The sequence below is a fragment of the Gallus gallus genome, chromosome 17, assembly GCF_016699485.2.
Source record: "Gallus gallus isolate bGalGal1 chromosome 17, bGalGal1.mat.broiler.GRCg7b, whole genome shotgun sequence".
In the NCBI taxonomy this organism is placed as follows: domain Eukaryota; kingdom Metazoa; phylum Chordata; class Aves; order Galliformes; family Phasianidae; genus Gallus; species Gallus gallus.
Window position 1 is genome coordinate 5,923,014 of NC_052548.1, and position 12,881 is coordinate 5,935,894.

General features: G+C 44.8%; 1 protein-coding gene across 2 annotated transcripts in view; it reads right to left on the reverse strand.

The window, feature by feature from the left end:
- Nucleotides 1-12,881, reverse strand: part of ZER1 (zyg-11 related cell cycle regulator) — a 19,282-nt gene continuing 6,401 nt past the window's right edge. For both annotated transcript variants that reach the window (XM_040649298.2, XM_415488.8), the window contains exons 3-16: nt 12,406-12,556; nt 11,668-12,104; nt 10,040-10,216; nt 8,824-8,938; nt 8,219-8,365; nt 7,774-7,947; nt 6,879-7,094; nt 6,185-6,226; nt 5,734-5,853; nt 5,203-5,318; nt 4,659-4,847; nt 3,582-3,679; nt 3,103-3,205; nt 1-2,015 (exon numbers count right to left, since the gene is read on the reverse strand). In XM_040649298.2, coding sequence (XP_040505232.1) covers nt 1,958-2,015; nt 3,103-3,205; nt 3,582-3,679; nt 4,659-4,847; nt 5,203-5,318; nt 5,734-5,853; nt 6,185-6,226; nt 6,879-7,094; nt 7,774-7,947; nt 8,219-8,365; nt 8,824-8,938; nt 10,040-10,216; nt 11,668-12,104; nt 12,406-12,556 — 2,143 coding nt within the window. In that variant the 3' untranslated portion in view covers nt 1-1,957. The remainder of the gene's footprint in view (nt 2,016-3,102; nt 3,206-3,581; nt 3,680-4,658; nt 4,848-5,202; nt 5,319-5,733; nt 5,854-6,184; nt 6,227-6,878; nt 7,095-7,773; nt 7,948-8,218; nt 8,366-8,823; nt 8,939-10,039; nt 10,217-11,667; nt 12,105-12,405; nt 12,557-12,881) is intronic.

Consider the following 12,881-nt stretch of genomic DNA (forward strand, 5'->3'; position numbering starts at 1 on the left):
TTTCAATCAAACAACCACAAAAAAGTGTAATTTGTCAAGTTTTTCAAACTGTATGAAAACAATTCAAAAGTGACACAAAAATATATATAAAGTTTGAAAAATACTTAAAGAAAAAGTACAGATCTCACAATATCAAAACATGACATGGTTAAGAAGAGAGAAGAAAAGACATTGGGTAACACCATATTGGCAGAAAAAAGTAAACCCCTCCAGGGCAGCTGTGTTCTGTCATTGAAAGTGTCAGTTTGTGTCTCTAGGATCTGTCCATAATGTGCTCAGCAATGACAGCATTAACTCTGAGCATCAGAAGAACCTCAGTCATAGCAGCAAGCAATGTAAATGAGGGAAGAGGGCAGTGACGGTTCCTGTGCTATCCCAGAGGCCTGAAATGTCCTAACACACACACGTATGTCCACGGTTTCCTCTCACTGCAGATGTAAAATCTTTTCAAAACTGCTTTTAAGGGAAGAGCTGTGAATTGTGAAAGAACTGTGACAAGTGGGGCTCTGAACATGAACTGCACAACGTGATGCTGAGTGCCTGGCTGTGAAGCAACCTTTGGTCCTTGGCTGCTTAAGACTGCAGGCCTGGGGTTTTACAGGTGAAGACCAGCTTAGTGGGGACTCTCCTCTCCCCCAAACCATATAAATTGAAGTGATTCTGCTGATGGGAGTGGGACTGCACTGGTTAGCACTAACAGTAGGATAAGAGTAGTGCCAGAAGAGGGGGAAGATGTTGGGGTGGAACAAGAGGTGCTGTTTTAGGAGATGGTATTCCAAAGGGTTCCTAGACACTCCTCAGCCTTAGAAGATGTTAGCACCTCAAATGACAGTATCTGTGCTGCAGTGAGGTTACTTTACCACTGAGCATGGCTTGTGCCAGTGCAGGCTGAAGGAGTAGAACAGCTTCAGTTGTTTACCAGGACTTGCACAAGTGGAACGAGCCGCTCTGGCCCAGGGCCTGGCAGGGGTTATTTATGGTAGGGGTTATTATGCCATTTTCTGGCATTTGTAGCCCTTCTCCGTGAAGAACAAAACTAAAAAGGTGGTGAAAAACTGGAATGAAGATCTGTAGCCCTTTGTGAACAAACCTTGTTCTTTTATGCACAGACTCCCTTAGAGGGAAAAGCTCTGCATTGCCAAGGATGTATAACTGTTTTACTGGTCATCCCTGACCATAGGAGTCTAGGTGGGCTGGCGGATCCTACTGAACTGCCAAAGGGGACAAAACAGAATTCCTGACATTAACAGGAATATCTTAGTTCCAAATAACCCATGTGCATTTAGCAGCGTTTCTATTAATAGCAGTCCACCATAAAAAACCTTTAAGAGAATGAACTGACCTAAAAGATCATTCTTCTCTGTTTCCTCTACCTAAAAACATTACTAAAAAGTTCAGTTCTTTTGGTCTGACTCGTTGGTAATGTGTCCCCCAACCTCTCAGAGCAAATACTAACTCATTTCTGCCTGTAAACCCACCGAGTGGCCAACGCTGATTCAGGACTGGTGTTCTTGCAGACATTACAGGACCTCATGCAATATAGCAAAAGGGAATTGTCTAAAAAGTGGGAAATAAAAAAGTCACACTGGTGATCACACAACTGGGTTTTCAAGCTCATGATCATTTGGGGCTGTCTGTATGGTCTAAAAAAAAAAAAAAGGTTAAAAGATACATAATGTAGTTGTCCTTTTTTGTTTTCTTTTTATACAGAAATCATACACACAGAACTTCAATCTGAAACTTCATAACGAAAAAGTCCACTAATTTAAGGAAAGCATTTTGTTGTGCAAAAAGTCCCTCCCCCCCTCCCCTGTTCACCTTCATCTACTGAGGGTCTCACACACACACATAAAGTTTCCTTCCAACAGGCGAGTTGGTAAGAAAGAGTCCTCACTATATACAGTGAATTAGAGAGAAGCTGGATACAGTGCTGGCAAGAGGCATTAGCTGACTGCCTCTATCTGGAAGTGTCCATGTTCTCCTCCTTAAAGTTACTGCAGTGCTCTATAACTTTCCTGGGGATAAAACAGGACAAGGAAAGAGGGTTTAGTTTAATGCTTATTGCGTTACGGTTGTGGGACAGTAACATAAGAACTGCTGTTTGTAGCAGGCAGTCTTTTCTCATATACATCAACCAATATTGGTATAAAAACCAGTATATTCCACTCAAGCAGCTTAAAGCTTGTAGATCATCCTCTTGGAATTTCAAGTCATGTTAGTGTACCTCCAGATCATGCATTAATTCATGACCCCCACGCCTCCATCATCAGATAACTTTGAATTGTATCAGAAAACACATGCATGCAAATGCTTTCCATGCACTCTACTGTTACCTGGACCTGCTTTTTCTATTCTTTCCATTTACTGTTCTTGGACTGTTGCATCACTGTATGTAATCTCCCTAACCTGTGACAGTCTTCTGCAGGCTTCTACCACCTCCAGCATTTAGCAGCATTTAACAGCATTCAGCTGTGGGGAATGCCTGCTACCCACAAGGTACGTATCCCATCTGATCTGCACTTCTCTTTAATATTCATCCTGCAGATATGAAGTTATAGATCTCAGTTTGTCAGTGATTAGAAACTGCAACTGTCTTTTAAAACTCTGAAAGAATGACTCCCAAGGGAGGTCACACAGTAAGCTGGGAAGGCTCACAAAAGTGATGGACTCTCCCCACATTTTGAAAATCCTTTGATTTAAACTATGCAGTCAGCTGATTTAATTGCAGGATTGATTTAATATGCAGTCAGCTCCTTCAGTGACAGGCTGATATTGTGGACAAGGAGTTCACACCACAAGTATGAAGAATAGTGATGACTGGGGACTATCAGGGTAAGAGATGCAATAAGCAGCATGGCTTTCTTGCCCAACAGGCCACTTCTAGAACCTTTTTGCCTGGTATCCATGAACACTGATTATCAGTGTTTATTGCAAATGTATAAACACCTCTAATCTTCTTTTTCTATCTTCCTTTTCCTGCTCTTCTCTCGTGTTTGTTTCACCCCTCGTACACAGCACAGGCCTTTCTTTGGTAGCTTTCCTTGATGTAGGGGAACAGGAAACTGAAACTGAGTGTTTGATGACAGTGCATTAGTTTCCTACCATGCCATTTCCTTGGTCTCTTGCCGTGCTGAGGCCATTTTAATCATGTCCTTCAGAAGGGGAATCCCACCTTCTTTGATCAGCAGTGGGCAGTACTTGTCAGCTGCAAAGAAAGAATAAGACAGGTCCTTGTGAACCTTTCCAAAAGCAGTAGAAAGAGTAGCAGGAGGGGAAGGGTGCTTTTGGAGAAGTAACAAAACTTTAGTTTTTTATGGAGCCAAACTGTTAAGGGTGCCCTGACTGTAAAAATAAGATACAAAATGACTGAGAAATAAGAGCATAGCCAGAAGGATCTAAACATTGAAGGAATTTCCTATACACTACGTGTTGTTTTTTGCTTGGCTATGCTGCCTGGACATGATGAATTTATTTGAATAAGGTTCTTGCTAACTACATAGCTAAACTGGGATGAGTTTTTCTGCTAAGAAGCTTAGATCCACCATGTGAACTGGTGCAGTGGATGTGATTTTAAAACTTACGGTAGACAGAGACCAAGTTATACAGTGCCCAGGTAGCCCAGTGCTGGCTGACAGGAGAGATCCCTTGTGGAAGGAGTCGAAGGATTGGTTCAAATGACCTGCACAGAAATATTGTGAAACTTGTTAAAAATCCAAGAACTGCTTTTTTTCTGCACCTTTGTCACTCAAAGCAGTACATACTCTGTGTTCGTAGATACCATAGCAGTAAATCCTTTAGCATGTTAAAGATTCTGGCATCAAAGAGCAAGTCTGTGTCACATGGCAGTACTGGCAGGCTTACAGGCCATACCACTTCAGCATAAACATGCTGTCCAAATAAATAGCTGCAAAGAAGTCAGTTGATTTCTATTCTCTGTCAGTCATTTTCTCATGACAGCTGAAACAGCACCACTGATAGCTCTGTAGAAGGTCCAAAGCAGAATTATACCCATCCAATGCCAGCTGCTCACATGCAATAGCTACTCTGTTTCTTATGACAACAATAACCTGTGCGTACTGTAGCTAAGGCACTGGAATGCCATTCGTTTGGGATCCCTGCCAAGCACTATGGGAAAACAGAGCACCTGATACCCTTATAGAGGAAAAGCTTTGGAGGATTCCACCAGCTGTATTAACCCATTAGGAGCTTTCTGGACACACTGTCTCGATATTCTCCAAAGGAGAGTGAAAGCTACAGCAACACATGTGACTTTCAGAATTAAACAGTATTGAAGAGGTGTAAAGGGTGGAAGTCTCAGAGAACGTTATTTAGTCAGTCACAGCAGATAGTCAGATCCTGGGTTTCCTGAACTATACAACTGCACCAGAAAAATGCAGGATAAATTCTGCTGTGTTCCCATGCTCCTCCCATAAGAACTGCCAAGCAAGGTATCCAATTTTAGCAGCCTGTGTTACATGCTACCTTGACTCAAAGGAAGATGTGAAACTCTCACTAAAGAATACATTCCTGAGGATTTCTCCTTCACTCTGAGCAGAGCCTTCATGCTCAGCTGTATCTCTTTCCTTTTGTCTGTTGGTGTTTGCTTTCTGTGACAATCCTGGCTCTGGGTAAATGGGCCAAACTTCTCTGTTTCTCACCTGTAATTGATATTTCTCCTGGAGTTGATATCCCAGCTCTGGATGGCTGCCCACATCCTCTTTACAACTTCCTCTCGGTGGGGCTCACATATACCCCAAGCCTCCGGACCGTCAAACATGATATGGGAGAGCACACCACAGGCATTATAGGATACCTCAATCCCATCTGCTTTGCTCTCTAGCAGATTGCTGCCAAGAGAGAAGAAATCATTTAGAGGTGCCAGAACAACCTTATTCAGCATCTCACAAAAACCATCACGTCTTTTATCTACATTTGGAGATGATTATTATTGAGAAAATATCTCCTGAAACAGGAGTTGTGCCCTTCAGAGATACAGCTTTTCAGTGGCATTAACATCACAACCAAACCCTTACAATCCAACGCATTCACAAAGGTATCTTATTATTTCCTTTTAGCTTTTTTTCAATAACAAAAAGCCCAATCTGATGCATCAAAAGTTGAAAAGTCTCCAGGTGATGTGGGAGCAGAGCTCCAGAGCACTCCCCCTGCCCCAGCCCAGCTGTTGGTTAGTGAGGCACTCACCTGAACACGCTGATGAACTGAGAGGTCATGAGCTGTGGACGGAGTTCCCTGACCTCAGCCACGTTGCCCAGGAGGCCCAACATATTGCGATGCAGCTCCTGTTTCTCTGGGAACTCCTAAGAAAGCAAGAGACAGGATTATAAAGCAGCAGAGACATGGTGACAGTAGGAATGAGAAACCATGCAGAAAGCACATCTAGAAAGGATGAAGATTTTTGGGTAGCTATCAGTGTTTTTTTTAGTAGATTTCCAATGGTATCTCAAGATATGCGTGATATGAGAAAATCGAGGTTAGGGTCTGTCATTCACTGCCCTGCTTAAGGAGGACTGTGTATAAGACAGGAAAAAGGAAGATTTGCTGAGTTTAAATTTCTCTGTTCTTCTGGTTGGGTGGTTGGATTGGAGCAAGAATGAAATATGCATCCTTTTTCTGCTTATGCAATACAGGAAGTATTGCTTATGAGTTCGCTTAGCTATTTTCATCTCCACTGCTAATGTCAGCATTCATCTAGGGGAAACCAGCCATACTTACTTTCAAGCACTCCAAGAACAGTTTCATACCGCTGTAGTTGAGGAACATCTCACAGTTGTCAGGAGTCTCATCAGTAATATTCCAGAGGGCACTCCATGAGAACTCCATCACCTGATCACACTGTAAAGATGAAGAAACAGCTTTGCTGATGTAAGAGCCTGGTGCAAACCAAATACTTGCTTCATCTCTGACATCACCCCAGATGACTCCAGAGGTAAGAAAATCTTGTTATTCGTTTTCAGCTTTTCAGCAAGTGGGTTTTTGTTTTTAATTATTTGCCTCCCTGCTATGTTTGTCCCTTCAGCCCTCACCACTGCGACAGCAAATTCTGCAGCGCCAGCTGGGATGTCCCACGTTAGGTAGAGAAGCTGGGCTGGCGCACCAGGCTATCTCCATGCCTAAGTCAGAGTAAAGAAAACATGATGTATACATTTTAGTGGGAAACACTCACCGTTTTATCAGCCAGCTTCTTCTGAATCAATTTTAGCATTGTCTGTGGGCAGAGGAAGGGGAGCAGTGAGAACAGTTCAAGAATCATAGAGCTAAAACCAACAGGTTTAGCTGCTGCAGAGCTGGTTACAACAAATTGTAAGCGTGTGCAATTCTGACCTTTTGCAGAGTATCTAATACTCCTTTCTCTAAACTAGTGGGACTAGGTTCAGTGTTTCAAGTATTTGCAGAGCTAAACCATGTCGTGGTCCCTGAACTGCTGGGTTTGTAGTCAAAGTCTGGAATTGCGGTTTAACTGCAACAAAGCAGTGGCCTCTGCAGTTCTTTGAAAGGGGTGAGATATGCATTGATGTAAGTTGGAAATCTGATGCAAACTCGGGGAGATGCAGAAGGAGATAGTCAAAAGGTTTTACCAGTTCTGGAAATTGTATGGTGTAGTGAAGACGGAACGTGTCAGGTCACACTGCTTTCATGGACAGCCTGTCTCTGAGACCATGACTTCTAGTGTTGGCAAGCCAGTAAAAGATGCCACATGGAGGGGCAGGGTTCAGGACAGGTTAGTCTTGCTGGAACAATAGCTCCCTTCTGTGATACAGTAAGCTTGGTTCACTGCCTGGATGAGTTTGGTGGATGGCTGCAAGGAAACGGTGGTAGCCTGGGTTAAGGATAAGAAGACACCTTGGGACCATACCAACCATGACAAAACCCATCTTGCCCACAGCTTCTTTATGATCGTTGTCCACCTGGCAGACCAGAGCATTACAGAGGTGCACGGCAATACGCTGGATAGACTCATCCTGCCGGCTCTGGTTGAGGATGCTCAGCAGCAGCTCGTTTACTCGGCGGTACTGGAACTCCAGCTCCTCAGGAATGCTGAAGTTACACAGTGTCAGGCAGCAGTTCCGCTGTACCTGGGTCATAAGGAAGCAAATGCTGCACCAGGTGGCTATGATAACATGACCTAATCACCTCCTGTTCCCTTGCTGCTTGGTACTGAAACCACAGCAGTAGTCCTGTTTGACTACTACTACAGTTTGCTACCCTCCTCCCTAAAACTCTGCTTTAGCTACGCTCTCGGTAGGTTCTTCTTCCTCACTGTCACTCTGGTCTCAAGTGGCCACCCAATCACCCAGTGCATGTCACTTTCTAAGCCAGTTTTTCACTGTCTATAAGCTTTCTATTCAGAAGTCACCTGCTGTAGCCCAGTATCAGCACTTCTGATAAGAGTGCATTGGCGTAGTGTTTCTTTCTGTTGACTAAATACCCCCAACACCCTCACCCTTTTCAACTCATAGTCTGTGCTGGACATCTATGCCGTGGATATTGATCACTAACATCAGCTAAAAAGGTGCCTTGCTATCATCACTTACTTCTCCTGGTTCTGGAGAACATCACATGGATAAGGAGCACCTTGTGTGTAATCCCTACCACCTGAGTGAAGACAAAAAGCAGATCTGGGCAATAGGTTCTCTGAAGCCTGCCTCAGCTCACGTATTGGAGGCTTAGAAGATGCAAATCCTAACACCAGGCTAAAGATGTAACACAGGGAAGGAGAACTATGGGAACCAAAACAAGCTGGGCAGCTCTTACTGTGACTTCCTGGTAGGACTCCATGCCATTCAGCACCACCTGGATGACCTGGCGTCGCAGCTTTATGCTCTGCTCCATGCGGTACTCGGAGTTGGTCAGGTAAAACAGTGCAGCACTGCCTGTCACCTGGATGTTTTTGTCATCCTTGTGGCACTTGAGGGCCGTAATCACCAGCTGCAAGGAAGGAACGCGAAGCTTCAGTGCCACTGGCTTGCTGTTGAGTCTTGGAGTGACAGTTATGGCTGTGTGTGGCAAAGGCTGTTACAAGGCTGCAAGGAATGCACAGCCCAGGTGCTGCAGGAACATGCTCATGAGGTGAAGGTACTTAGTTCCACCGTACTACTGGAACTTTCTCCAGAATTATGTGGTGTCTCAGGGTGAAGAAAATGCTGGGAATGCAAAATTTCCCTTCTAAGTGTGAGCTAAATGCTTGCATGAGGCTTACCTGGAGGGCTCGCAGCAGCTGGCTGCAGCGCTCGATACGGGCAATGTCAAAAAGGAGGTTGATGGCACGAGAAGTAATTTCTGGCCGGTGTTCAGTGTAAGCCTCAATAGCATTCAGAACTTGCTCTTCGTTCTTGTCTCCACTCACCTGGCATAGAGGAACAAGAAACAAGGAAGAAAGGATGAAGAAAGTGAGAACTCTAGGGTAGGTCTGGAAGCTCAGAGGATGCAACTGTCCTCTGTCCTGTTTGTAGGATTAGGCCTGTGGTGGGAGCAAAGAAGTCAAGTCACTTCTCAGCCCAGAAGGACATGAAATGGCACCTCTGGTAGTCACAGACATCCTGGTCCTTCAGTCAGGATGATTTCTTCAGGCCCTTCTTTAAGAGGCCTTTGGTGCTTTTTGTTGTTGTTTTGGTTTCTTTAGCACTTGTAAGAACTGTGGGGTATGGGTCTTGCCTTCTGACCGCTTCCTGCATTATCAAGTAGCTACTGACAGGTGAGAGCTAAACTGTCACACACAGAACCCTAAGAACTCTGCTCTATTCACGGGCAGTCCTCTGAACTTCTACCAAATACCCACAACCAATACTCTGACACCCTCATTACCTTATAGGCTGGGATATGTGTCAGGCGGCAGAGAGATGTTTCAAAAAGGCCCAGGAATTGGAGCGGTCGTTTCAAACCCCGGAAGGGAGCAATGCTGCTCTTTGCTGGCTCAATGCTGAGGAAAGAAAGAGATGACTCATGTTGGTACCCTGCTTCTCCAGGTGTCTCCTGCCATAGAGACAGCTACTTGTTCTCTGTTCACCTTGTCTGTACTGCTCTGTAACTAGAGTGGTAATATCTGTATTTCAGTTGTGCACCAACGAGCTTCTCCTAAGCCTAAATAGGCACGAGTCCCAGGTGAACCTGAGTGAAAGGCTAAACACATTGAGGAATTAAAACAGCAGTAAGAATTCATGTCAGAATGCAGCTTTCCTGGACAAGACTTCTTAGGAAAGGAATGTGGATTTCACTGACCTAAACTATTTGCAAACTTGATGGTGTGTCATCTAATAAACACGACAGTCTGCTTCTGTGATCGGGTAAGAACACTTCTTGTTTTGCTGTCATGCTCCTTATTGACCAGGAGCCTATATATATATATATATATATGTACATACATACATATATTTTACCAACTTTGGGAAGGAGGCAGTACTGTCTTGTTTGTTTGCTTTTGTTCAGTAAGCGCTTGGGGAACAGGAGGGCAGAGTTCCTGGCTGACCTGGAAAACCACACCTCTAGGTATGTCCTACTGAGGTGCACCAGGATCTTCAAAAGTTGCTCTGTTCAGCATCCAGGTCAGATCTGAAAATCTGCCCTTAGATTTTAAGTTTCTAAAGCACTCGGCCATCCTATGAACACTGATGTCTTGACTGAATGTATAAACCTTCTGTCTCAGAAGGGCCTAATTTCAGTCAATGGAAGAGTGTTTTATGTAGGAAATGTGTAAAAGGCTCTGGATATATAAACCACTGCAAGAGATCACTGGAAGAATGTATTGGAAAAGAACTTCTTCAGATGTGTATGTAAGCTAGGTAGAACTAATTCTTTATTAGTACTAACATACCCTTACCTGTGTCACTTACAAAAATCACAGCTGATTCCCACACTATGCTTCAGCATCAAGAACTTGCAACAGTTGCATCTTGCTTTTTACTATCAATTAGGCCCACAGAATTTGGCAGCCCAGAAGTGGGAACAGTTTCTAATTCATCTTTGACCAAACTAGCTAATCCAAGCAGATTACAGGTTACAGCAGTAATTGCTGTTTCCTTACCTTGTCTGGCCCATCTTCTCTTCCATGTTTGGGATAGTGCAGTTCTCCAGCATAGTGTGCCCTGAGATATCGAGCGAGGTGAGGTTTACCAAGTTTTCCACAAACAGGTTTAGAACCCGACGGGTCAGCTTGAATTTATAGTAACTGGACAGATGGTCTCGAGAGATATCCAGGTGTCTGCAAATGACAGAGAGCAGCTCAGAGCCTGGAAAGCATCAGGTGGGGCTTCTGTGGCTGTGCCAGGGGAAAATGACAAGCAGAGTGCGGTGGTGATTGTTGTTTCCTTCCTAAGATACAGGAATGTGGTTCTGTAGGATCAGGCAGCAGGATCTGGCCTTGTGTCTAACAGAAGCACACAGATATCTGGTGGAGGTCTACTTAAAATGGAGCATAATGAGTCATTTGGCTACGCTTATACAAAGGAAATTGCTCTAGGCTCAGGAACTGCCTTTCCCAAGCTCCATCAAAGCAGCCACCTGAGCATTTCTGTCCAGTGATTGAGATGCACTAGAGGATCTTTGCATGCCCAGAAACATCTATTGCTTCATCCCACAAATTAACCGACACGAGTATTTGTCTGCATTGCCAATCTCAATTTTTTTTTCCACCCCAGGCTATTATTCTCTAATGATTTAATATATCTTCAGATGTTTAAATGCTTAAGCACTGAGGAAACCCCTGGAGCTGAGGAAGTTGTGGGAATCTCACTGGCTATAATGTGCAAGTGTCCCCTACGGGACAGGGCCTGCTCTTGTCTGTCAAGCAGAGATCCTTTGGGAGAAACTAAACTGCCTAAGACAGGAGCCAACATCATACCTACAAAAGTGTCTTCTATTTGTCTGTGTTATAGACCAAGTTTTACTGCAACTCACCAGGAGTTAAAGTCACTTGGATTTAGCCAGTGTTACCCAGGAGGCTGGCTGAGACTCCAAGGTCATACATTAACGTGGTACCCCCTAGTGTCTGCGGGCTGCAGAGACTGTACTAAAGCCACTGCAGACTATCCTTCATGTGAATGGTAAGGCCTTTCTTTTTGGCTGAGAAAGTCCTGGATCCTTTTTCTTTTACCACAGTGCAGTCTGAACAGCAACTGCTTCAATTCTGTGTCAAGAAGTCATTTTGCTGTCATTGCTGTCAGCTCAGGAGTGCCTGTTCCTTTGCACCATCCACACACAGTGGACTTACACAGCATGCCATGAGCAGATGCTCTGAGCTGGGCTGAGAGTTTGTTCTGGTTGTACCTCAGAGCAAAGTTTAAACTCTGGATGTTCCTGTTTAACAATTGTTTTGAAGGACTGGATTTCAGTATGATTACCACTCTACTGGTACCTGTGTACATCCATAGCCTTTTTTTTTGCCATCTCTTGGGTGTTCTGATGGGGTTTTTTTTTGTTTGTTTGTTTAGGGGGAAGCTCTTTCTTTGTGTATTTATTTATTTTGGCAAACAAAGCCCAGTCTGGCTTTAACCAGGTCAGAACGTGATGAGTGAGCCTGTTCATAGGAATGTTTATAAGCTGAAGCCAGCAGTGGATGGCTTTCCATGAAAAGGCACGTATCCCATTCCTAACAGACTTGCACGGTTCCTATCAGTGGGAAAAAGATAAATAAGGAAGAAGAGATCTGCTGACCTGAGCTTGTGAAGCTGTGCAATCACTTGGATGTGCTCCTCTGAAAGGTCCATGTTGTAAAGCACTAAGGAAACCAGACTGTCCTTCCACTGTGTCAGAAATCCCACATCGTTCAGCTGGATCCCAGAGAGATCAAGAGCAGCAAGGGAGGTCAAAGGCCGAAGCAATGTCTCTACGTTGACCCCTTCAATCAAGCGGCCCAGATTGAGGAAGCGCAAGCGGCTAAAGCCTTCAAAAGTGAAGTCCTTGACCAACACCTGGCGAGTGGGGTTCACCAAACAGTCATCTTCACAGCCTCCGGGGTTCTCTTCCTCATAGAAGATATTGCAGCATCCAAAGAGGCTAAGGGAGATAAGCGTGTGGCTGAAGCTCACCAAAGTTTGAAGACTCTTGGCTGTCAGCTTCTCGCAGTTGGTCAGGTAGAGCTCAACAAGATCCTGGAAGATGGGAAATTGAACAGTTAGAAGAATTTCGAAGGCAGAGTGCCCATCCCGTTCCCTACAACACCTCTTAGGGACAGCTTGAGAACCCGTACCACCAAACCTGACCAGTATCCCCATCCCATTCCCTACGGCAGCTTTAGGAGCTGACGAGGGAGATACTGAGCTTCTCCCAGAGAAACCTGTATGGTGAAGGATGGAATCTTGGGAATGTCTGGATTTCTGGGATTCTAGCTGGTCCCCGTGCAACAGTGCTGCCATGTGAAATGGCAGCTGGAGGCTGTCACTGCGATGCCACCTGCTTCCTGATGGCCTCCAGGTCCTGGTCCTGCACGATCTGTTCCCGCAAGTGGATCCGAGCTAGCCTGGTGCTCCGCGGATCCGAGAAGAGGGTGAAGAAGCTTTCATGGGGTTCGAAGATGCTGTCTGTCTTCACCAATTCCACATACCTGTATTGGAGCAATGGTATTAGTACAGCACGACAGAAGACAAAGGCTCAGCTACAGCTCTGGCACCTTTCCTGACTCTGACAAGATGTTACTGAGTGCATGAGCACACAGACTCCCTCCTGGAGGCCAGGCTATTAGCTCTGCCTCCACAAAGCTAACAGTCCTTAGGAAAATGTAAGGCAAAGATTTGTGCAAGGTGACGTGTGTTTTCTGCCAGACATTGTAAGCAAGGGTTCAGCCAAGGGAAACTGTAATAGCCAAATGATAGAGCCCTGGAAACAGGTTGCTTTGTAAAGCTATGGGAGCAGCAGCCTTAAAATGCAAC